Genomic DNA, 24,225 nt, shown 5'->3' with positions numbered 1-24,225 from the left:
ATATTATTTTTGGTTCACGTGATATCAACAACGAAAAGAATGTTTATGGCCGCACGTACGTTGATGATTCATTTTCGGTTGAAGCTTACCGTGCTGGCTATTGACGAAAAATAGACTGTCGGTTTAAAAATACACCGCTTAAAAAAAAACAAACTAGAGATCTAATATTAAGATTTAATTTTGTTCATTGTGTAACTTGTATATCATAACTGTAATAAAATTGCCTATAAATAAAAAGAAAGTAAATTTTTATATCACTTATTTATTAATTTTTTAGGCTGTTTTTAGCCACAGGTACGCACTACTGAATTCCGTACAAGTAGCGTATGTATTGATTTTTCGGTATGATGAAAAGAAAATGGTTAGGTATTCTTTCTGGACACTGACTTGCGACTTTCGTGTTATACATGATATTTCTGCTTGTGATGTACGAATTTTCTAGACTATTTTTGTTGAGAATACTGGTAGGAATGTTTTATACTTGAAATGTTTTTTAATCAGTACATTTTTGTTAATTTTCTTTAGATTTAAAACTTAACTTGAAACACTGGGTATATTAGTAAAATAACACAACATTAATGATAATTGGTAAAGGCACAGGACAATATTTAATTATCTTTTTAACATTTAAGTAGGTTGTTTTGTTGTATTCGTAAGTATATTTTGTTGTTCATAAATGCTACCGACTACAACATAGGGCGACTTTTATTTTTAATAATGTGTGTATCCGTACAAAAAGGTCTTTACATTCGAATATGTGTGCGTGTATACAGTGTGCACACAGGACTTTAACCATCTTTATCTCCAGAATCAATCCGAAATAAAAAATTTCTCAATTTTGTAATTTTTGGATCAACATTTTTTTCTATCCTCCATCATTACTCGATTTTTATAATTTTTGAGTCAAAATTATACATTATAAGATCCAATAAAACAAAAAATTCAGCTCATTTGATGATTTGATGAGTATTTTTTAAGGAATCTCCAAAATCACTTTGCAAATCGCGACGTCTTTACAATTATTCACCTGATCCTTAAATGAAGCGGTTTTTTGTATTTTTTGGGTCAAAATTATTATTTATATACCACTATGTTTCGTAAAAATACTAAGCAAAATTTTTATTGTAACTTTTTTCAGGGAAAATCGATAACATTGTTTTGTATTTGATCTAGATAAAAATTTCCTAAATTAATTTTGATTAAAAAAAAATCCATAACTATATGAGTTTGATGATTGGACGAGTAGTCTGAGATATCGACTAAAATCATTTCCGAGGGGTGATATCTCGTATTGAATCGCAAATTTCCTTTACTGTTATAAATAAAATTTTAAATTCAAATATTTTCATATTTCGAAAGAATATTTAACTAAAAATGATCTTTTATCTATTATAATAACAAACACGAATTGTTCTGAAATGAATCAGAAAGTCTGAATGAAATTTAAAGTCCTTTTAAAATCCCTCTTTTTGGAGCCAACAAATTTGTTTTTAAAAATGTTTCTGTCTCTTATTCAAAGCGTGGCTAAGTATTTAGAGACCATACTGTATTTATAAATTTACTCATACCTGAAAACATTTCCGTACTCTACGTCAATAATAATGTCGTACATTCTTTCATTGTTTGTTCTCTATGATTAGATTGGTATAATTTACTGTCCTTGTTGGACAACAGAAGGTATTATTAGACCTTCGTATGACAATTAAATTGACACGCCTACAAAAGAACAATAATCATGTGTCTCTAGTTATTGATCCGAAATAGATTTCAAACGAAATATTTTATTTTGTTTAACATGCAAATTTTAAACATAATATGGTTTTCTAAATTTCATTGAGTGAGATGAATGGAACTGTGATACTTTTATTCCCAGAGATATTACTTGGAAAACAATACCTCGATAAGGTGCAGTCACCGTACAATAAAAACAAAAGCTGGGGGCTTGGGCAAATCAAAAGTTTTTTAAACCTGTTGAAATGATTTTTTAGAAATGTCGTATTCTAAACGGAAGGTGTATGTAGCATTGATGTCTGTTCGATTGTGACCTATAATAAAGGGAAATTACCATGATTTTTCTACGATTTTCTTTTTTCTGACCTATATGTTGACAGTTATTGAATAAAATACTTGAAGTAATGGCAAAAAGATTGCAACCGTCGTAAAAGTTAAAAATTCAATTGCAAAAAAAAAAAGAACAAGACAATTTGCAACTTTCTCGAATGTTATCGTTTTTTCGCGTATTGTCTTGTTAACATTTAAGCGGCAAACAAACACAAAAATCGTAGAAATTGATCTCCATAAAAATCGATTAAAACATTATTTGCCGTTATTACTAAACATTACCTTTACTAATTCTCTGCAGACAAAAAGAATCATTCAGTTATTATCTTGACCATTATGTGATTAAACTATCTTGTTTTGTCAGTTTCATTCACAAATTACCGACAAATATCGTCATAGATTCTTGCCTTTTCTACCACTGTTGGTACTTGATTTTTTTAACCAATAATTGAGAATTTTCTATTAATCACATTACTTAATAATGCCTTTGGTATGTGCATTGGTTTTATAATGAATTATACCTAATAATAAATTTAATTAAAAAATTATTCAAATTTTTGAATTTTAAAATATTTGCAATAAATTTAATGAAATATCTTTAATTGTTATTATAGTTTAAACATTTTTTCCACATTTAGAAAAAAGAGACTGAAATCCAAAATAATCATTAAATAAAACCAAATTCAAATTAATTTCAATCTCCTACATTATAGTATTTCTAAAATATTAGAAAAAGTCACAAAAATTCAAATTCAAACACTTGTTATTTTGGCAAAGAAAAATACTTCGTGTGAATATATTAAATCGTTTCACGGCGGATTTAATTAATTTGTCAGATATTTCTCACTGTTGCTTTAAATAACAAACTACATGCTAAAAGTACACTTATAATTCAAGCGACCATTAAAAACTATAAAAAAAATTTTAAATTCTATCATTATTATTTCGTCACTTACACTGGCCTCAACTCAACAAACATGAAAACACTCTTCAAAGTTTCACAATTAAAAAAGGCTTTGATTTATCCTATACTAAGTATATACATTTTTCTTTAAATAATAATGTAATTATAATTTATTTTATTAAATATGCAGCAGAATCTCGATAACGTAGGTTGGATTAGATAAGATTACAGTGGCCCCAAGACAGGTGTGACACACTTAGACCATAGGGTCCGTTGTGATACAGAAATGATTAAGCTACCTCCGACCACTACTCCATGAACAATTAGGGGATGTTTAAGAACACCAAGAGTGTCTTAACGCCAACGAACTTCAGTTAGGAGTGCTCGTCAAAAAAAGGCAGGCTCAAGTTAGCCTCCTCATAGCGAGACAGTGACAGAGAAGATCAGACATCGTTTCTTCCTCCTCCACACTGTATCAGCTCCTATAATAATCATGAGATACAGTCAGACCCAGACGTTCAGCTGTGTTTTCCAACCAGTGTCCTATAATAAAGGGGAAAATTTACCTGATAGAGGCCCTTGGAAGCAAATTAAGATCTTCGGGACGCCTATGATTGTTCTCAGGCCATACCTGTCTTGTAGTACAACAAGTATGATTTATAGAAACCTCAGTAAGTAAAAATATGCACGATAAAAACTCTTAGTAAATTAAAAACTTGATAATTCAAATTATTTAACATTTCCCCTGATTTTTAACTTATCGAGATTCTACTGTATTAAAATATAAAAATAAGAAATATGAATACAAAATTGAATAATAAATACAACAACAAAATTAAGAAATAAAAAAATAATAAATTAATATTTATTTTTATTAAGAAAAAAAAAACTTATTAAATACAAAAATTTTGATGTCGGAATCTTTTATGTATGAATAATTATTGTGTTATCTTTCGCAGTTCATATAATTTAAATAATTTTAAATAATAATAACGTTATAAAAACAGTTAATTATCAAATAAATTATAATTAAATTAAGAAATTTATTTATTTGTAGATATTAAATAAAATTTATAATAAATATCGCAGTTATATTGTCAAAGCGGTTTTATTTTACTAATCTTAAAGTATCGGGGTACTATTATGTTTACAGATATTTCACATATATTATTAGAATCTCTCAAAAAAAAACGTTCACTTTGAAATGATTGAGTGCGACTTATATCAATAAGCAACTAGTGCTTGTTGAATCGAATATGGGTTAGTTATTAAATTATCAAGAATTTCATACATCTCTATAAACTTTTGCTTAATAGCCTGTCTCGCTCTAAAATATATAATAATCCTGATACTATTTATCAGTTTTGCATCTTTTCATCAGTTTTGCATATTTTTATCGATCATAGAAATGGCGTCAGATTGCGTATGCAAATTTTTTAAGAAATTGTATACTTATTTGACGAAGGATTTTCGTTTCAACAAGTTTGGAAAATCATCAATTTTTGTAAAAAAATACTTAAATTGAGTTCATTTATTGATTGAGGTAGCATTCATATCGCCTAAAATAGCTTTTATTTCGGTGCGCTCCTGGAGCTATTTATTACTCATATACCTATTGGTCACATAAGTTGATTTTTTCAATCTATAATCTTAGAACACGAAAATCTGGTTAATTTTGCAATTGAAGGACCAGTTTCTGAGAGATTAACTGAAAAACTTGTACCTTGTACGATTTTAGTCGTTATCTCAGAAACTACTTGTTCAATCATCAAAAGGATGCAATTTATGTATTGAATGGATCACAATTAGAAAAGGTATTCATTGCGGGGCAAATTTTCCCGAAAATTTTCGTGATTTTCTGAAGAATACTCTAGAGTAGTTAAGGGTACCTTCCCTTTTAAAAAATCGAGAAAATAACAAAACTATTTGGTCTTGGAATTTGATAAAACTTTGTGTAAAAAGCAATTTTGATCAAAAATATAAAAAAATCAAATTCGTTTAACGATTGGCTAAGCAGTTTTTAAGATTTCACCTGGAAGCATTTACAAAAATACATAAAAATTAAGAAAGATTTTTATGTTTTTGGGTCCCTATAACTGATAAATTTAGTTGATTTTTGTCACCTAGTTCTAGTAAAATTGTCAAAGGGATATGATATTAATGTTTTTTAGTCGTAATTATTATTGAAAATTATTTTTATCAAAATCGGAAGCAAACAATTCTTCATATGTAAATATTTTATACATATAATTTTTTGAGATTTATAAAATGTCACATCTTTAGTATCGAGAAAATGTATTTTTCTTGCGACAAATGCTGGTTCCATCATCTTCATTGCGATATGGATTGACGAGATTTCAATACATTTGGTTTTAAGCTAGAGATATTTTATTGATATTACTTTGATCATATGACTGCAGCATATATTACTTAATTCACAGAAAATGTCATACATAGCTAATAAATTTTAATAAATAGAGACATATTTCAATAATTTCATGCGAAATAGTTCAATAAATTTAATAAAACCGTGTATATACAAATAAATATATATGTATATGACAATTGAAAATGTCAATTCAATTTAAATTTTAAATAATTAACTATGCTTTAATGGAAATAATTATTACATGTAGTACTAAAATATTATTGAATTTTGTAATTTAATAAAATATATGTGAATTTGAGAAAAAATTATTATCGTGGAAATTAACATATGACATCTGATGAAAATTTTAAATGTTAATTATTCATTTCTGTTATAATAATTTTAATGTAGGTACCAAGTGTTTCAAAATTATACTTAACATAACTTTTCACTTTTGTTTCTTCAATCGATTACTGCCTAGCACAATTTTAATTTCTTATAGGTATTTGATAGGCTGTAAAATAGCAAAACAGCTTTTGACTAGGAAAGAGATAATGAAAAAACATTTTTACTTCTACATGTAAAGTTCATATACAAGGCTCGTCAAAAGCTTCTCTAGAAAACTAACATAGGTACATTTTATCAAAAACATAACGTCAACATAAAAGAAACAATAATATTTCTATAAATCATTTCAAAATAAAAATATGACAAAATAATATATTGATTGTATAGTTTTTATATTAAATTGTTTTGCTAGTTGCTTGCTTACTTACAGGGTGATCCAAGTTATAATATCAGAACTTCATCAAATGGTAGATAGCGATTAAAAAAATGACAATTTCTCAACATACATATAGCGTTCTTTTTAAAATACAGTCTTGTTGAAATTTTGGTAAAAAATGAATATTAAATATCACCAAAAAAACCTGCTTAGAATAAAATAGTGTTCAAAAACAAAAAATTCGACGACTACAAAATCACGCTCTTAAAAGGATGATACAAGAAAGAAAATATTATCATCTGAAATTGTTATGATAATCTTAATATATATATTTCTTGTGTTCGTGTGTATGTGACTGAACTCCTCCTAGACGGCTGGACCGATTTTGATGAAATTTTTTGTGTGAGTTCAAGGGGATTCGAAGGGGGTTTAGATTTACAATTTGGTCCAGTACAACTGTTTTTGAGGGCTCCGTACCAAAAAAATGAAATTTCATTAAATGGTGGGAGCGCATATAAATCATATCACATTATGTATACTATGTGTACTATGTATTTTTAATAGTATTCAGGTATTGTCAATAGGCATTTATTAGAGCCATATGCGAGCGCAGCGAGCTCTACTATCAAAGGTCAGGCCAAAGGTCGAAGGTCAGGCCACTCCAATAAATAGGAGTTAAATTGGGGTTTAGCGGGATGGGTTTAGCGGACAGGCTAAACGTAGTATAGGTATTCATGAATTGGAGTTACGTTTTTACGGGACAACGTCCGTCGGGGCCGCTAGTTATATATATATTTATTCTTTATTTGAGATAAAAATCAAAAAAATTTATACAATAAATAGAAAAAGAAAATAAAACTTGCATCAATCAAAATGAAAAACTTAAAAATAATAATAATAGTAATAATAATAATAAATAATAATAGAAATAATAGTGGTGAAAATGTTGATAATACAAAAAAAGAAAAACGTTGATTCTACTATAAAAATGGAAACATAGACGGCTTCATTTGGTGTACGCCTCCCTTTTTTAAGAATGTATTTGAGATAAGCTACAACTGGCTTTATTTTCTCCTGTTCGGACACATTCAGGATATGCAAAGCAGTGTATATTTTGAGATGAATAAGTTCATCTCTTTCTACACCTGCAGTTCCAGGACAATCATCTATCAAATGTTTGATAACACCCTCTACTTTCTTACTGTTCCATTTAAACCCATACATACGAAAACTTGCAATCACATACCTTTCACTCCTCTCACTTATACTCAGATACCTTGCTCCTTGCTCGTAGTGAAGTAACATAGAAAACATATTCATGGATTCCTTTTTGCTAACATTACTCAAATACTCACTAATAGCAAGTTGTTTAATTATTTTTTTTGTAAATAATTTATTACACTCGTGCAACTCATTCAGTCCTCGTTCATCCAACAATTCATTCAGCTTACCCATTGACTCATCATTCATACAATTTATTTGCAGCCTTTTGGTGCTGGTTTGTACTCTAAAACGATAATTTATAGCTTTCTGTATACAAAGATATTCCACATTTTTGGTTCCCAACTCTGGATTAATTGCCGAATTAGGTATGGATTTCGGTACCCATAAGATTTCTTTAAATAAGTTATGCATAACAACAAAGTGGTCCTTATCTTAACTATGATAATTAAAATCATCAATACTGTCGGGGAACCTCTATGATTAAAAGATTGATCAGAATGGTCCCCCGACTGTAATGACGATATTACTTAAGTAATGCTTGGACCACCCTGTATAGTTTATAGACATATTTGCTTGTTACATGTATGATATTAGTTATATGGAAGTTGTTGTGTTGTTTTGTGTTATGATGGTAGTAAATTGTCGGTAAAACATCAAAATAATATTCAATAAAATGTTGATATATAAAATTGATGCATATTAGGTAATGCCTGTCGTTAATAACAATAATAATACTAAAAATAATAATGATTATAAAATCCGTTCGTTCGTTTGCTTGTGAGTTGTGTTGAGCTCGTGTCTTTGATTGCAAAATGATTTTAATGATCTTTTTTTTTCATCCATATGTAGGCAGAATATTAAAAACTATATGTGCGTGATTTAAAGTATAATATCGGGGTGAAAAAAGTTTTATTTCAATTTTCTAAAGATACACATTTTATGAATTTTACTCTAAAATTTCAAAATGTTAAACGAAAATTAATTGCAATTGATTACAGATATATAATTGTCTAATCTTGTAGTTCTTTTGTTACGTTAAATTTCTTTCAATCGAAATTCATTTATTATAAAATTATACATTTAGTATCTTTTTCAATTCTCTCGGTCGTTCTTTTTGATTTTTTGTTTTCAAATAACTTTTGCCTACCATAACACATTTTTTCAACCAACAAGAAAAACGCTGTTATAAAAATAAGCCAATTTATAATCGCGATTGATTGGGGGTTACGTAAGATGTACGAACATATCAAAATGTTCTTAGAAATTTTTTAACTTTCATGAATTTTCGAAATTTTCCAAACATGGAAAATTGAAGAATACAAACAAAGCAAATGAGCAAGCCAAACATACAAACAAATATCTTTATATATAAAACAAAGTTGGGTTTGTTCGAACACTTATAACTGTGGAACGGCTGGACCGATTTTCATGTTTTTTGATTTGGTATATAGAATAACTACTAAAAATTTCAAGAGGATGGAACTGGATGACATTTTGTTTTAAAATACATCATTTTTGAATATACTACGTTAAAAGATTTAAGAAATTTCCCCCTAAAATTGTCCAGCGAACAAGACAATCACTGACTTTTGGGTGGTACGAAGTTCGCCGGCTCAGCAAATTCAAATGATAAATTCAAGTTTGAAAGACTGGATGGAATATTTTTGAAAGTTTTAAACTTTCCGAAAAGCTATTGAATATATTTTATCATAACACAATATCTGAAAATTCAAGTTGATATTCAAACGATTAGTTAAAAACATCTTGTAAAAGAGACGATGTTTGAAAAAATTTTTCTTAATTGTCGGGTATAAGGGCTAGTTCTTTTCAAAACTGTATTAAGTTAATACCTATGAGATGTTTTAATTAGAATCAAAGAGACAAAATATACTTTTCTGTATAGTTTGTACATTTTGTTGCAGCAGAAATAAAAGGCTACAAAAGTTAAAACTTTTAGAAATACTTGACTCTCTATACACCCTTTCCTTGGAATTGCTTATACCGCAGTGGTATAACAAAGCTTATTAAATTTAATAAATAAAAATTCTAAAAGTTAAAAAAAACTACGTTAATGTAAGAATAAAACTAATAAACTTACCGTTTCTTAGGTTGAAAAATTATAAAGATAGACAATAACCTTTCAACAAAGCCTCGTTCGTCACTGGCAGATGGCGGCGCGGCGCGAGCTACTGTGGTCCAATTCAAAAGCGTTTACACTGACTAAGCGCTGGTATGCGTAATAAGTGATGAGAAATTTTAAAAGTGCCTTAGTACCCAGGACCTTATTTGCTTCAGAGTACCTTATCATGTTTTAATCCTCTCAAAACCTGAAAAACTCTCCTACTGTTGCTGTACATCCCATAATATTTAAAAGTAGCTTAAAAATTGTACGGTAAGCTTTTACTTTTTCGCATATAAAAGCGTGATTTCCAAAGACCACCAGATATTACTCCAGTATTGTAATCTGTACTTTACATGGAAGTGGCATGGAGTTGACATAATAAATTTTTAGTTCTTGTAATTGTTGATGAATAACATCATATGGTATGATGGCTATGCACTATTCTGTCATTAATTTCCTTTCATCTTTACCACCTTTAGAGAATAAATGTTTTATAGGTTCTTGAATAAATTTAATTTTTTTACATATGTATTCGTTTTTGTCGGTACAAAGGCATTTCGAATATTTTCGACTAACGATAAATAACTAATTATTTTATAATTAAATAATACAAATTTGTACTTTTTCCGACTTTTATTTATTACATATACAGATATGTAGGTACTAGATTTCTTTTATGTAATTATGCAAGCGTTTGAATTGTTATGTATAGTAAGTTGCCTGACAAATTACAACAGTGATCATTTTTGATTTGCTTAAGCTATAAATGTATATGCTACTTTTTAGAGATCATCGAAAATTAAATATCATAAGGTATGATGTATTTATATAAAAGTATAATTGCGAAAACTAAGGCCAATAGAGCCAATTCAAAAAGTGCAGAGTGATTTTGAACCTACTTCGTTGTAATTTAAAAAGAAGAAAATATAAAACATTTACTGCTAGGTTAAAATATTTTTATAGTTAAAACTTATAATTATAAATATAACTAGCTGTGAACTACCCGCTTTGCTGGGCAACATCCCCACTTGCACCCCTCCCTCCACATTTCCTTGCGTTGGATAACAGTTTTGTAATGAACATGTCATGCTCTTTTATTTGATACCCCACTTAGGTATATTTGTAAATATTCGATTATTCCTTCCCACTTTCTCGCTACACCTTTCTACCCTCCGAAGATTAAAAGTAGATAAAAACAATAGATCTTTGAAGCTGGTTGTATATCGTGTCAATATTTGAGCTTAATCGATGCACAACTTTTTTATTTTTTGAAGCATATCCCTTTCTACCCCTATTTCAACCCCTTACTCTACTATAATATGGATGTATTATACATAAAAACCTTCCTCTTGAATCACTCTATCTATTAAAAAAAACCGCATCAAAATCCGATGCGTAGTTTCAAAGATTTAAGCGTACAAAGGGACATAGGGACATAGGGACAGAAAAATCGACTTTGTTTTATAATATGTAATGATGATTTAATTAATTAAATAGTAGTAATTTTTGGACTTTTAATTTCATAAATTTGTAATATCATTCTTCTATTTGTAATTCCATATAATTTCATCGTTAACAATCATTGAAATGGAATTAGATCGTGCTCTAATTACAAAATTCACAAATATAAATAGTAAAAAAATATTATAAAAGAAAGGTCATGTCGTCTGGTTGTAGAATCGAACATGCCTGGAAGTTAAATGAGTTTTTTTATTAGTTGACAATACACTGTTAATTTATGTAAAAAATAAAAAAATGGTGGAATCGCAAGTAATTATTACAAAGATAGTCTTAAGTAACATACAATTTTTTGCAAAAAATAGAACCGACGAAAACTACGTAAAAAAGTAAAAAGTTTGATTTAGCCAATGAATCGATTAAGAAAGAGATGATTCCCTGAAAAAGTATACCATGAATGGAAAAAAATATTACTGGTTTTGATGGCAAAAATACTTTAGTTTGGTGTGTGCTTTTATGGTGTACACTATATAACTGTTAGTGGTCACTATCAAATAATGATATTTCATCGTAAATGTTAAGTTTTCATTAAAATTTCATTATTTATGTTTATAAGAACGTTAAAATTCTAATTATTTGAAATTATATTAGTGACATTTAATTCTTACTAATTTTACTCAAAAAAAAAAGCATTTTAGTTCATTTTTATATCTTTAAACTGATTCTGAATTTCCTATCTTGTTTCCTGTATTTTTAATTTCTAAAGTTTCTTTTAAAATAAAATTGACAGTACAACTATTATGCAATCTAAAATGTTCAAAGAATCAGTCACGATTTATTTTTCTAATAAATTTGATTCTAAAAATACTAAAGTTCATTATTTTACCATTTTCCAATAATTTGTTTCTTGTAATTTGGCCGTAGGTACAATTTCAAATCATAAATCTTACATAGAGGAAGTAGTGTCAGTCACATTTGCATTAAGTTAACATGTTAGTTAAGTCACATGTTAAATAAAGTTTCATGAGCACATTTTTTACTACAGAGGTATAAACCATAAAACTTCTACTAAAATTAAAAAAAAATAACAATACATATTCAGAATATGATACAAAATAAAATTTTGAGTCAGACACATATGGAATCACCGAAAGGATATGGTAAGCGTCGACTTCAAAGCGCAACAGTTATTGTTAATGATTAGAGCCGATGCCTTAAAATTATATTTTAAATTTTTGTAAATTTTTCGCCCGTTCCAATATTTCAGTATAGATCTAGCTTCGTACGCAATAAACAAAGTTAGTGGCACTTATTAGTTCATATATTAAATCTACTAAACAGATTTTGATCAATGTGCAGCTTTCCCATTCGAATTCTATATAATTAATTTCATGGAAACATTTGTATGGTGTAATATTACACCGCTCATAGTTCGCGTAGTATAAACATAAGCGAACACGCACTCGACCATAGCTCCATTACGAAAACCCTATATATTTTCGACAACGTTTTTCACTGATCATTTCAGATCCTCCAATTTGTAATGATCCGAAATTATTCATTGTCAGTGAAAGACAAAAATTCACCATGAATAATGGAAAGTTTAAAACTTGCCGTGAGCCTAGACATGGATGTGTGCGGCAAGCTTTTGTCAGCTAGCTTAAATATATCTAAAAATTAAAACTAATTGAAATATATTTATTTTGGAAATTTAATTCTAAATATGTGTTAAAAGTCTGCTTCTTATTGTATAACTATTTTACAAATAATGTTGACCAAAGATGTTTTTAAAATTACAAAGATTAAAAAAAAAAAAAGTAACAAAAAAATTCTTGTTAAAAGTAAATTCCAGAATACACAAATATTAAGACAAAAATGTCAAAAATTGTTGGGGTCATATATTTTGTACATAATAATATAATAATAATAATACCTAGTATGGATGGAATGAAGATCCAATGATGAAAACAATTGAATAAAGACACAAACCTACACATATATCGTATGTAAAAAGTGAACTTTAAAAATACAAAAAGTTGGAAATTATTTATGTGTTTAATATTTTAATCTTTTTATAAGATTTTGTTTGTGAACACAAAAAAAAAAGAAATAAATATAAATAGTGCCGACCCAGTTGGTCAGCAAACTGTCAAAGCAAATATACAAAGCTAATCTATTTCTACTTTGTCCTTTGTCTACATAATGTTTTGTTATTAATTTTCATATATTTTTTTTTGGGAATGGTTGGTTAGTTTGATTATTTGAAAATGGTTGTAGCTCAAATTTCGTATTAAAGTATAATTTGGCAAACCGTTAAGGGATGTGTTACCGTTATGATCAATTCTCGATCTAGATTCTAGATTCCCACTTTATCAATTGTTCAGATATTACAATGTAGAACATTGAAATTGTAGAAATTTTTGAAAATATTGGACCTATAGAAAACAAAGGAGAGAATAGTGAATTGAAGAAAATTTTAATTCCCAAATTTTTGCTTAACATTCAATTTTCAATTTACCACGCATGGAAGATTTTGTATCCGTAGATAGGATTCGGCGACTTTAAGTCACACGACCTAATCTAGTAAATAAGTATTTACAGGCAATCCATCTTGGGAATGTCAACTACCAAGCAAACCTACCCCCTTTTTATGCCAAAATATCGTGTATTTTCGCTGGTTTTAAAGCTTTGCTTAATTCTACAGTCTCTTCAAATGGAGTTCAAGGGTTGAAAATCCGCTTATTCAAGTTTAACTTATCATGGATTTTAGCAGTTTTTAAACCCTTGCACAGCTCTACAGCCCCACAAAACATGATAAAACAGCAATTCCATTACAATAAAAAGCACTTTATGATATAACTAAATGTAATTTATGTCTAGCATGGTATTTGCAGATTCTATGCTAAAACTGTGGTAAAACCCCCTTTTCTACAACCTTTTACGAATTTTTTTCATAGGCTAAGAATAGAGCCTACTATTAAATCCCCAAATTTCAGAAACTTTGACCGCTTAAATCACAAGATAAATATTGAAATTTTTTTTTTTAATTAAAACATTTCCTTTCAAGTTTTAGCGAAATCGCGAACTTTGCAGCTGATTATCTCGTGATTTAAACGACCAAAAATTCTGCAACTTCGGGATCTCACAGCGAACATTATTTTGAGTCTGTGAAAAAGCCAAATCTTTCGATAAGTTTTCATGCTGGATATACCTTAAATAATGCTGCTCACAGTTAGTGTGATATTTAGTACACAATCTTTTTCTTCTTTAAGCCTACAGTTAACATATTTGGTGTAAAATTCTAAGTAAAACATACAATATTAACATTTTATATTGTTGATAGATAGATGATTTTACATTGTGGGTGGTTTTTTTTTTTTTATTTCTTTGCGGGCCATAAGTATCCATACACAATATATTTATTATTAAAGAGATATTTCAAATTTTTCTATTTGTATGTCTGCCTGTCTGTGTGCGGCCAGTAACGAGTCATCTTTATCTGATTAATATTTTACCGTGTCATTTTTGTTTATATTGTGTTAGAATTATTAACTACTTCTTTTTTTCGACAGAAATTCTTTCCATATAATTGATAAAATAAACAAAAATTTTTCGGTCAATTTTAAAAGTCAAACAAAAAGATAATTTATGTGTATTTTATTTGTAGGTCTAACCAGGTCTATCGATCTATTTATCATCTTTTGAAGAATAGTCTCTTATTAAAGTTAACTGAAATGACATTAATGAGTCGACAAAATTGGTATATTTAATTAATTGATGCTATTTCTTAACTGACGTCGCGGCGTTTTTGGACCTCCAATAAAGAATAGGTTCATAATGACATCGGTTCTTTGTACTTTTTCTCACGACAAAGCAAATGGAAATAATTTTTATTTAATATGGAAAATTAAATAAAATAATTTTTATTTAATATGGAAAAAAGTTTACATAGTGACTGTAATTAAAAACTGCTAATGCTACTATGGCTAAAATAGGCCTTGGCTGATGCTTGTATTATTAGAACCAACTTTAAACCGAGACACAATGTATGTTTACAATCGCGTGGGAATATTCTAAAATATTATTTTACGTCAGTGGAAACAAGAACAAAAGGAAGCCACTTACGAAGTTTCATAATAGATCGTTGTGAGCTAAATGGTTTATTTGAATTATAAATGAGACAAGATACCGACGGAAAACAATTTTGGTATTACTTTATTGTTCTAATAATATTTGGTTTGAAAGTGGTAATAAATAGGTGATTTCGGGGGGATATTGTAGAGTAAAATTCTAGGTCGATAACAATCATAATATTTTATGAACTAGAATGTAGGATTGAGTTCATATTGATTGGCAATATTTTTACTATTATTATCGGCTGAAAAGTTCAAGAAGTTTTTTTGAAATGGTTGTTTCCAGAAGATTTATTAGAAGTGTGACTTGCAGTACTAAAAATAATTTTGTTTTCTGTTTAGATGAATACAGTCGAAGTGAATACAGTAGAGTCTCGATAACCGAGACTCAATAAAAATCAGGGGTCTTTCGATTATTGGATTTGATCTGATTAGCTGCTATAATGTTTTTAAAGCCATAAAAATGAATCATATTCGATGTGATGACACCGGTGTAGAAAGTGCTGGCGGATGAAAAGTGTTCCGATGATTTTCTGATTACCGAGACTCTACTGTATACAATTAGGTCGCCAACTATGCCAACAATAATACCTAATTATTATATTTTTTTAAATTTGGATACAATTACTTGTAAATTGCTAGTTTCACTTAAATGACATTTCAAAATAAATTGACAATCAATTTCGTCTCTTTTCAAGAAATCTTACTAATCACAACAGTTTTAAGTACATAAACACTTTGTATCCCTTAATAAGTCGCATCGTAGTTACCTCTTATTCAAAATTTATTTAAAATACATTTTTTTTTTATAAAAGCCAAAAAGAAAAGAAACATTTAACATTCAATACCACCATGAAGGGAAAAAAAAATTTTTTTTAAAGAAATATATATAACTTTTTTGTGTATTTTTTCTGCAAATCCGACTTTTATAGGTATTTGTTTATATGTCTTCTCTCGAGAACGAGCCATATATAGGTGTGTGTAGTGCGGGTGGTTAAATTTGATGAGAGAAGGCCTTTTTGATATCCTGCTGTGTGTATTATTGATACAATAAGGACCGCCAAAATATCGTTTATATAGAAAATATCGTTCGTCGGTACTTCAATGTGGATAACATATATCTGTATTTGAAGATGATTCTAAAGAGCCCCCACACACGCGTGTTTTTATTTTTATATACAATACAGATATATTAAAAATGATTAAATGTGACGTAGACTGTAATAAATATCCCAGTTAAATTTGCCTGTTACACACGTACTAACAAAGTAGGCAAATTCAAAACGTTCCAACATTACCTTTTACAAAGATTTCGTAATTATAACTCTATTCCATCCAAACTTCCAAACTTTTTAATCTTCTATTTTCGAATGTTGAATGTAATTTCGCAGAATATTTTTAGTCTTACACAATGGTTAATATTATTCGTTGAATTTTCCCGCATAATCAACAATTTAAAAAAATAAATAACCTTGGTATTTTCTCAAGTATTCTTCTTTTATAACATAATCTTAGCTCTTTCAAATTGCTATAAAAAGGTATATGAATAGGGACCTCTGCAACGTATAAAGAGCTCCACTGCAGATATAGTACTCCGCAAGAGCGAGGATTAGGGATTTCCAAAACGTTTTTTTTATTTTGAAAAATGTATTTATTATCTTAGTAATAAAAACTTAAATTTGGCTCAAGTCGTGCTCAATTTCAAACTGATGTTTGCAACAAAATTGTCAACCTAGCTAAAGACACAACAACATGGTTATCAATACAAAGAAACTCCCACAAAAAAAAAAACTTTTTGATTTTACCAGACATAGTTGAAGATATGAAACTTCAACCATTAACCTATCCACAGACGCTCAACTTAGTTGTCAATATTACGCGAAGTTGAATGTGTGCGGGGCGCTTTTTGAACTCTGAAATTAAGAAATGGCAGAGAAACCGTAACCGTACCACTTGACCATGGATATTACAGAAGGCAGAAGGAGACCGAAATCAAGCGGGGGAATTGGCATAATTTGTCAAAAAAATCGTATTAATTACAGCTACTTTAGGTATCACTAGCGGCGCTAGTTTTCCTTTTGCACCGAAGTCAATATAGTATAATAAATAGGACTGAATAAGAACTATGTAGTACTTTAAAAATCATCTATTAATTACAATTTTTATTATTATTTATTAAAAGTTTTCTCTTTCTGGTGAGTGATGTTTAACAACTAAGATCCTTGAAAATGTCTCGGTATATGTTTCTATTTAACATACATATAACATACCTCTTTAGGTTTAATTTATTCCCTATTCTACAATACTGGTAAAACACTTAAATCGATTGAACTGTTACGCTTGACATTTAAGAAAAATTTTCGTCTGCGATTTTATTTATGATTTTTTTTATGGGCAAGTTTAAGTTGATTGATTTCTGAGAATATTTTTTTTACATAATTTCTATGTTAGGAATTTTGTAGATTTGTCGAAAACAAAATTGATGCCTATTTTATTTTGTTTTTTTGATGGTTAAACTACTGAACAACTTTTCTTTAATCAAAGCTCAGAATCAATTATTTCGACCAAATAAAAAGAATTCTCGATCTTGATATACAACATAGCTTAGTAACATTCATTTTCATTAACCCGATAGAAAAATTGAATTGTACGTACGTAGTCTAAATTTTGGGATATTTTGGGTCTTGGTCAGAAACAAAAATGCTCATTGGTAGGGTGAAAGTAATTCTAGAAAATTGAAAATAAATTACTAGTTTTTTTACACAATATATTTAATAAAATTTATAAATTTAAGTCAATAAGTCTATTACGAAGTAATAAAACAGTTGATGGCAGTAAGCTTTCCCTGATAATACTAAAATTTAATTTTATTTAATTTGGAAGCTTCTACGATACTTATTTTTAAGAAATGAAGGGTTTTATATCACGTCATAAAGTAAAAATGAAAGAGGACTAAGTATGGAAATCAATATTTTAGGGTCAGTCTAAATATCAAAAAATAGATCATATCACATGCTAAAAGAAAGACAATTATTGTAGCAATGCTTACGCCCCCGAAATTGTTTTTGTTTTTATAATTTTGATTATAAGAACTCTACATGTACGATTTAGGTATCACACGAGAATCTTTGAAGCTTGTGCGTCAGAGGAGCAAATTTATTCCAAAGCACTAGAGGAGTGGCTTCCAAAGCACTTTATAAACTATTTATAAGTTTTTAAAAACTTCTTTAATATTATCAACAAAATACACTTTAGTATTATCTGGGAGAGTTCGCTATGACCATCTCATGCGTTCAAATTTTGAATCTGAAACCAATAAATAATGAAAGCAGATATTTTCAATTATCCTTTTTCTCAATAACATTATCTAAACGTAAAAATGAACTCGCACTACGAAATACACTTGCAGCAACACTTCTTGTATCTTCGTCAGATGAAGCTTCTGATGGTGCATACGGTTTTGCTGGTTTCTCTTTATTGAATATTTGAAAAGCAAATCGTAGCTCACTTTTAAGTGCTTCACATGTTGTTATCTGGAAATAGATAAAATCAAAATTAAAAATTAAATTAAATTAAAAGGTAATTCAGAACAAAGCTTTACGAAATAATTTTTTTCATTTGAAATTGGTACTCACTTTATGTTCTACGGCAATTGTACGAATATTCCATAAAAACTCACATATAACAATAAATATAGCAAACGTGGTTCCAGCAATTAATACTACAAAAATACCACCAAAATTTTCGATACCCATTTTGTTTGCGTCCTCTTCTTTCACTTTATTGGATGGATTCTGTCAATAAAGAAGGGTAATAAGCAATAGAACTGTTTCATTCAACTTTTTCTAAAAAGGCTATCTAGAAATTTATATATGGAACATTTTGTACGTAAAAGGAGTTTTAACGATTCGAGCACGGAAGACAGTTTATCAACGGTAATTGAGGATGCAAGCTATTTACACATTTATTAAAAAAAGTTGAAATCATCTATGATTTTCGAAATATTAAGATACTAAGTTGTAGCAGATTTTCCAAAACATCAGAAAGAGTTATATTTTTGAACTTTTTCCAATGAGTATTGAGCTTTCGAAAATTTGTTTTTCGCCAATATATCTTAAGACTATTCAAGAAAATTAATTGAAGTTGTCAAGACCCGCTTTCCGTTCGCTGTACACGGTAAGAAATGCATGGCGTTTACAACAATGCTGGTACGATGATATAGAGACAGATACATATAAAATTTTTATAAGGATAAATAATATTACAGTATTGAATTGGGCTATCCACCAGAAGTATTGTGGGTCTCGCCAAACAATATGGGCTTGACGCCTATACTGCATTGATTCGTCCGCTATATTATTGCTATTACAGTATACAGTATTGCGTTCACACCAATACTGATGGATATAGTGATTTCCACAAACAATTTCTTACCGTGTAGGACCTTTAATTCAGATACTGATTTAAAAATTTGACTTTTTTTTCATTGGATGGCCGTTATTTAAAAGATCGTGTGTAGTACAGAAAAAAAAATCGAAGATTTTTGGATAATAACCTCAGCATTCACTAGTTTGTTAAGTTTGAAATAGTGAAAAGAGTGAATAGCCGCTACAAAATAGTTATTTGTTATACTTTTCACTATTTCGTTTTTAGAGAGTAGGTCAGAAATCCTTTTTTTAAATCCAAGGACACTTTTAACGAATATAAAATTAAAAACAATCCCGCATTTTTTTGGTAGCACAAAATATTCCAAGATTGAAAAAGCCTTTATTGTCCTCTCGATACGATCATTTTTCACAAAGTTACAGCCCCTCAAAAACACCCAAAAAAATTGAGAATTTAGATAATTGACTCAGTTAGTTATTATTTTTACTTGTTTTTATTAAATTTCTAAAATGTATTAATAAGAATTCCTTTTATTATTATTTTTACTTTGTATTGTCAAAAAAACACTTTATCAAATATATTTAAGAGACGAAAATAGAACAAAGAAATTGACGAACATCAAAGATGATTCAGAAATCAAAGAAAATTAACACTTTAGTATTTTTCTTTTGAAACGAGTAATCAGTTTTTAATAGGAACAATCGTAGTTCCGGTGTCCGTCAACTTATGATGACTTTTGATAAATATTTCCCTAAACATTCTATACACGCCTTTAGTAAGTTTAATACAGCAATTTGTTCTTCTTTCACAGATTTCAGAAATTTGGTTAACAAACCCAACTGGTACGTAAAACAAGTTTCAATCGAGAGTTGGACAAAATGATTGTTTCATTTGTTAACCAATGATCTTCCCTGTAAGAATACCAAAAAAAACGGATATTTTTAAATTTTGGGGTTGTCGTTGGAATCAAGGGCTTTCCGAGCCGTGTGAAAGAGAATACTGCCCGTGAAAGAAAATGTTGACAGATTCCATAAGTGAAGAAAATTTCTCTTACGTGGTTTATGGCATTCACAAATTTATTCTCCGTAATGTAAAAAACTCTTACACATCAAATATACTTACTTCATCACATTTCCTACCACCGTTCATATCTTTCCACCATTTTGTCTTAAGAGTTGATAATTTTCCTGATTCTTGTAATTTTAAAACAGCACCACTGATGTCTGTTCGATATGGTGAATCTATTAACACAAAGAAAATATTTACGTCATTTTTAATTCTTAAATAATTCATTCACTTATTTTACACCCGAAATATTATATGCCGCAGTGATGGATAACCGCCTAGGCCCGTGAGGCCCGGGCCTAGGGCGGCACAATTTGGGGGGCGGCAAATTTTTCAGAATGTCAAAATTTTAAATCTGATATTGAAGATGCTTTGTTAAAATCTCTTGAGAATAATGGTTTGAATATAATGAATTGTCGTGGTCAGTCTTACGATAATGCAAGCAACATGTCAGGTTTATATTCAGGAGTGCAAGCACGAATCAAAACAACAAATCCATTAGCTGAATATGTTCCTTATGCTGGTCACTCTTTAAATTTAGTGAGAACTTGTGCAGCTGAATCTGTTACCGAAGCAGTTGACTTTTTTTCTACTTTGCAAGAATTATATAATTTTTTTACCGTTTCGACACATCGTTGGGAAATTTTAAGACAGCATACAAGTTTAAGACTGAAAAGCCTTTCTCAAACTCGTTGATCGGCTCGACATGATGCAAAAAAATAAAATTTCATCTTTTAAAAAGGGCGGCTAATCAGACAGGGCCTAGGGCGGCAAAATACTTAATCCGCCACTGATATGCCGTACTTTAACTACGTAGTTAAAATTTTGTCTAACCTTCTGGTAGAAATCTAGAAATATAAAGGGTAAACTTGTCTAAAAAGACTCCGCCGTCTGCGTAAGTCCACTGTCGTTTCTTAATTTTGTCATTAGTTATCGGGAAATTATTTGTTTATTTATTTTCTCTGACGGTAATTAACTCTTTTCGTTACAAATTTGCAATGTTTTAGCGTTACATGTGTTATGAACCAGTAAATTTTTGAAAAAAGATTAAATATAATTAAAGGTAATAAAACATTGATGGCCAAACCATTTGATTAGACTACAAAATGAAAATGACGTAAGATTTGATTAAAATAAAAGAAAGTATAATAGGTTGCACTCCGGGAGTGCCGGCAGAAGTGAAAACTTGAATATTAACGTTGTGGATTTTTGAATATTTAAATTTTTTTAAAGATTTATTTTTTTATTGTTCAATCAAGTTAAATCCTAATTTAATTTTTAATATGAAAAATAATTCATGGATATTCTTATAATATTTTTTCTAAATGTCATCATAATAACATGAGAATGATTAGTTTCATCTGCCCCGTTGTCTGCCTGAAATCAAATTTTGCAAGACAAATTTGATCCACATCCCGGTTTCCGATTGAGCTAAAATAAAAGCACTTGACAAAGCATGCATGGTAAGGATGTGACGTCCTAATTTTCCCTTCGCTTCCACCATATTTGATATACATTTTTTTTAGCTTCAAATTAAAAATTTTAATAAAAAAATATTTTTTAAGGAACTAGCTTTTATTGTAATAAAAAGTTGAATATAATTTTATCTATGAGTCACTCATACCCAACTATATTAAAAACTTGAGAAGTTTAATATCAAGAATGAGTCGAAAAGTAACTAGACATGTGGAGTAGATGAGGTGTTCCGATTTATTTTTGATGTTTTAAATTGAACACCTCAAGCTTTTTCTACTTTTTAGTACAATAAAAGCTTGTCACTTAAAGTATTTTTTATTATAATTTTTTTTACTAGTAAATTTTTCATAATCTTTACTTCAGTATTCCGATTTAAAGCACTTATATACATATTGGAAGTATTTAAAGATATATTAAATTTTTTGTCGCTTTTTTGTCCTTATAACAGTTTTTCTTATATTATACTTAAAAATTACATATAAAAACGTGTCTTTTTAATATTGTCTTCTTATTCTTTATATAATATATAAATGACATATCAAAAGACATGTTTCAATATATAAACACAAAGCTTCATTCAAAATAAAATAAGAAATAAGAAAAAAAAAATGTGTATACGAAAACAAAGATTGAAATATAAGTTCTAGCATCGTGTATTTGGTGTATCTTTACATATTTGTTGTGAGTATAGAGATAAGTCCAGCAAAATCTATCCTCAAAGAAGTCAGATGTATCGACGGTTTGGAAAATTTGTGCAAAAAATTACAGATATATTTCCGTTTCTATTTGCTATCAAAATGAGCTATTAATAATAATGAGTTTGGAACAATAAAAAAACTAATATAATATTATTAAAATATGTTTAAAAATATTTATTACTTATTTCTAATAATACGCAAATAAATTAATATAAGATTTTATTGAAAGGTTGTATGTATTTCTTGAAAAGAAAGAAAATATGGCTTACTTTTAACTATTGTCGCTATTTTAAAGAAATTATATTTTACATTTTAAGTTATAAAACATTCCCTGACTTTGTTATGCCATTGAAAACTAAAACTCAAAGTTAAAATGACGGCCTATTTGTGTCTAGCTTGGATTGCCTTTTTGTCTGTGATAATTTTTACGCATGCTCACGAATCCTGAAATAAATTAAATGATTGGACCCGAACCACACAGGACATAATACATTATAACTGCATTTAAGATATTGAACAAAAGAAGAAAGGTACAAAAAGGTTTTCTACTAACCCTTAAGAAAATATTTCAATAAAAAGAGTCTGTTTCGAAAGATAAAGATCTTCTTTTCAAATTACTTTAAAAATAATTATTACTACGAAAAATTTTCAACACTCTGTACATTATTCGAGATGTGTTGTTCAAAACGCACCGCGTGGCGACACATTCTCGTTTAGAGCGATGAACATTTCATTATTTTTTTTTGTATGATACTAAATAAGAAAAAAAAACTGATGAGTAGCAGTACTCCAACACTAAGGTAATATTTCCTCCTCATTAGATCTTCTTATTATTAGATGCTTTTTATGAAAATGGGTTTTTAATATTATTGTTTTGTTTTGTATTTCATAAAATATTTATAAAAAACAGCGAGAAGGGAAGTTTTAAACCGTTTAGATTCTATATGTTAGCATAAAAAATTTGGATGGGGGCTTAAAAGTTGACATTACCAATAGGCATTTCCATTTCTTTGATGCTAATTCAACTTCCATTCGATTTTCAATTATCAATCTCAATTTGCATAGGCTGTACAGGTGTGCAAGTTAGTGAAAATCCACGATTTTATTTAACTCCAACTCTCTTTCTAAATTTGAAGGAGCTGTACAGGTGAGTAAGCCAGAAAAACGTTCACATACTGTAAAACCCATGAATAGTGTTATAAAATTAAAAAAAAGGACCCGCATCTTCATCATTCTCCTACGATATAGTGTATAAGTCTGTATTTTTTGAGAAAATATGAGTAAAAAAAATCGAAATAGACACATACACATACACACATCACATTAATAGTGAAGAAAAAGAAAAGATTGGGCATTGTGTTGAAGAATGGATCAAATAAAAGATAATTTATTCTTTGATAAGGTTCTTTTATTATTTATTTTCACATAGGATATATTCGAGATAATATCACTTTGGTGTTAGTCTATTTTATAGATAGAAATTTTTTAATTTGATTAATATTCGTTTTATTAAACATTTAGAATTTTCTTGCCTTTATAATTTTTTATTAACAAAGTGAAAGCAAATAATTAACTGAGATAATTGTTAAAATGCCATGTATTGAAG

At 28.9% G+C, this 24,225-nt stretch overlaps 1 protein-coding gene across 1 annotated transcript in view; it reads right to left on the bottom strand.

The window, feature by feature from the left end:
* Window positions 1-17,825: 17,825 nt before the first annotated feature.
* The window catches only part of LOC123301875 (glutamate receptor ionotropic, kainate 2-like), a 61,450-nt gene continuing 55,050 nt past the window's right edge, over window positions 17,826-24,225 (bottom strand). The window contains exons 12-14 of the mRNA XM_044884819.1: window positions 20,503-20,621; window positions 18,630-18,788; window positions 17,826-18,527 (exon numbers count right to left, since the gene is read on the bottom strand). Coding sequence (XP_044740754.1) covers window positions 18,333-18,527; window positions 18,630-18,788; window positions 20,503-20,621 — 473 coding nt within the window. The 3' untranslated portion in view covers window positions 17,826-18,332. The remainder of the gene's footprint in view (window positions 18,528-18,629; window positions 18,789-20,502; window positions 20,622-24,225) is intronic.

Source organism: Chrysoperla carnea, chromosome 5 (genome assembly GCF_905475395.1).
Source record: "Chrysoperla carnea chromosome 5, inChrCarn1.1, whole genome shotgun sequence".
Lineage (NCBI taxonomy): Eukaryota > Metazoa > Arthropoda > Insecta > Neuroptera > Chrysopidae > Chrysoperla > Chrysoperla carnea.
This window is presented reverse-complemented; position numbering and strand designations above follow the sequence as displayed.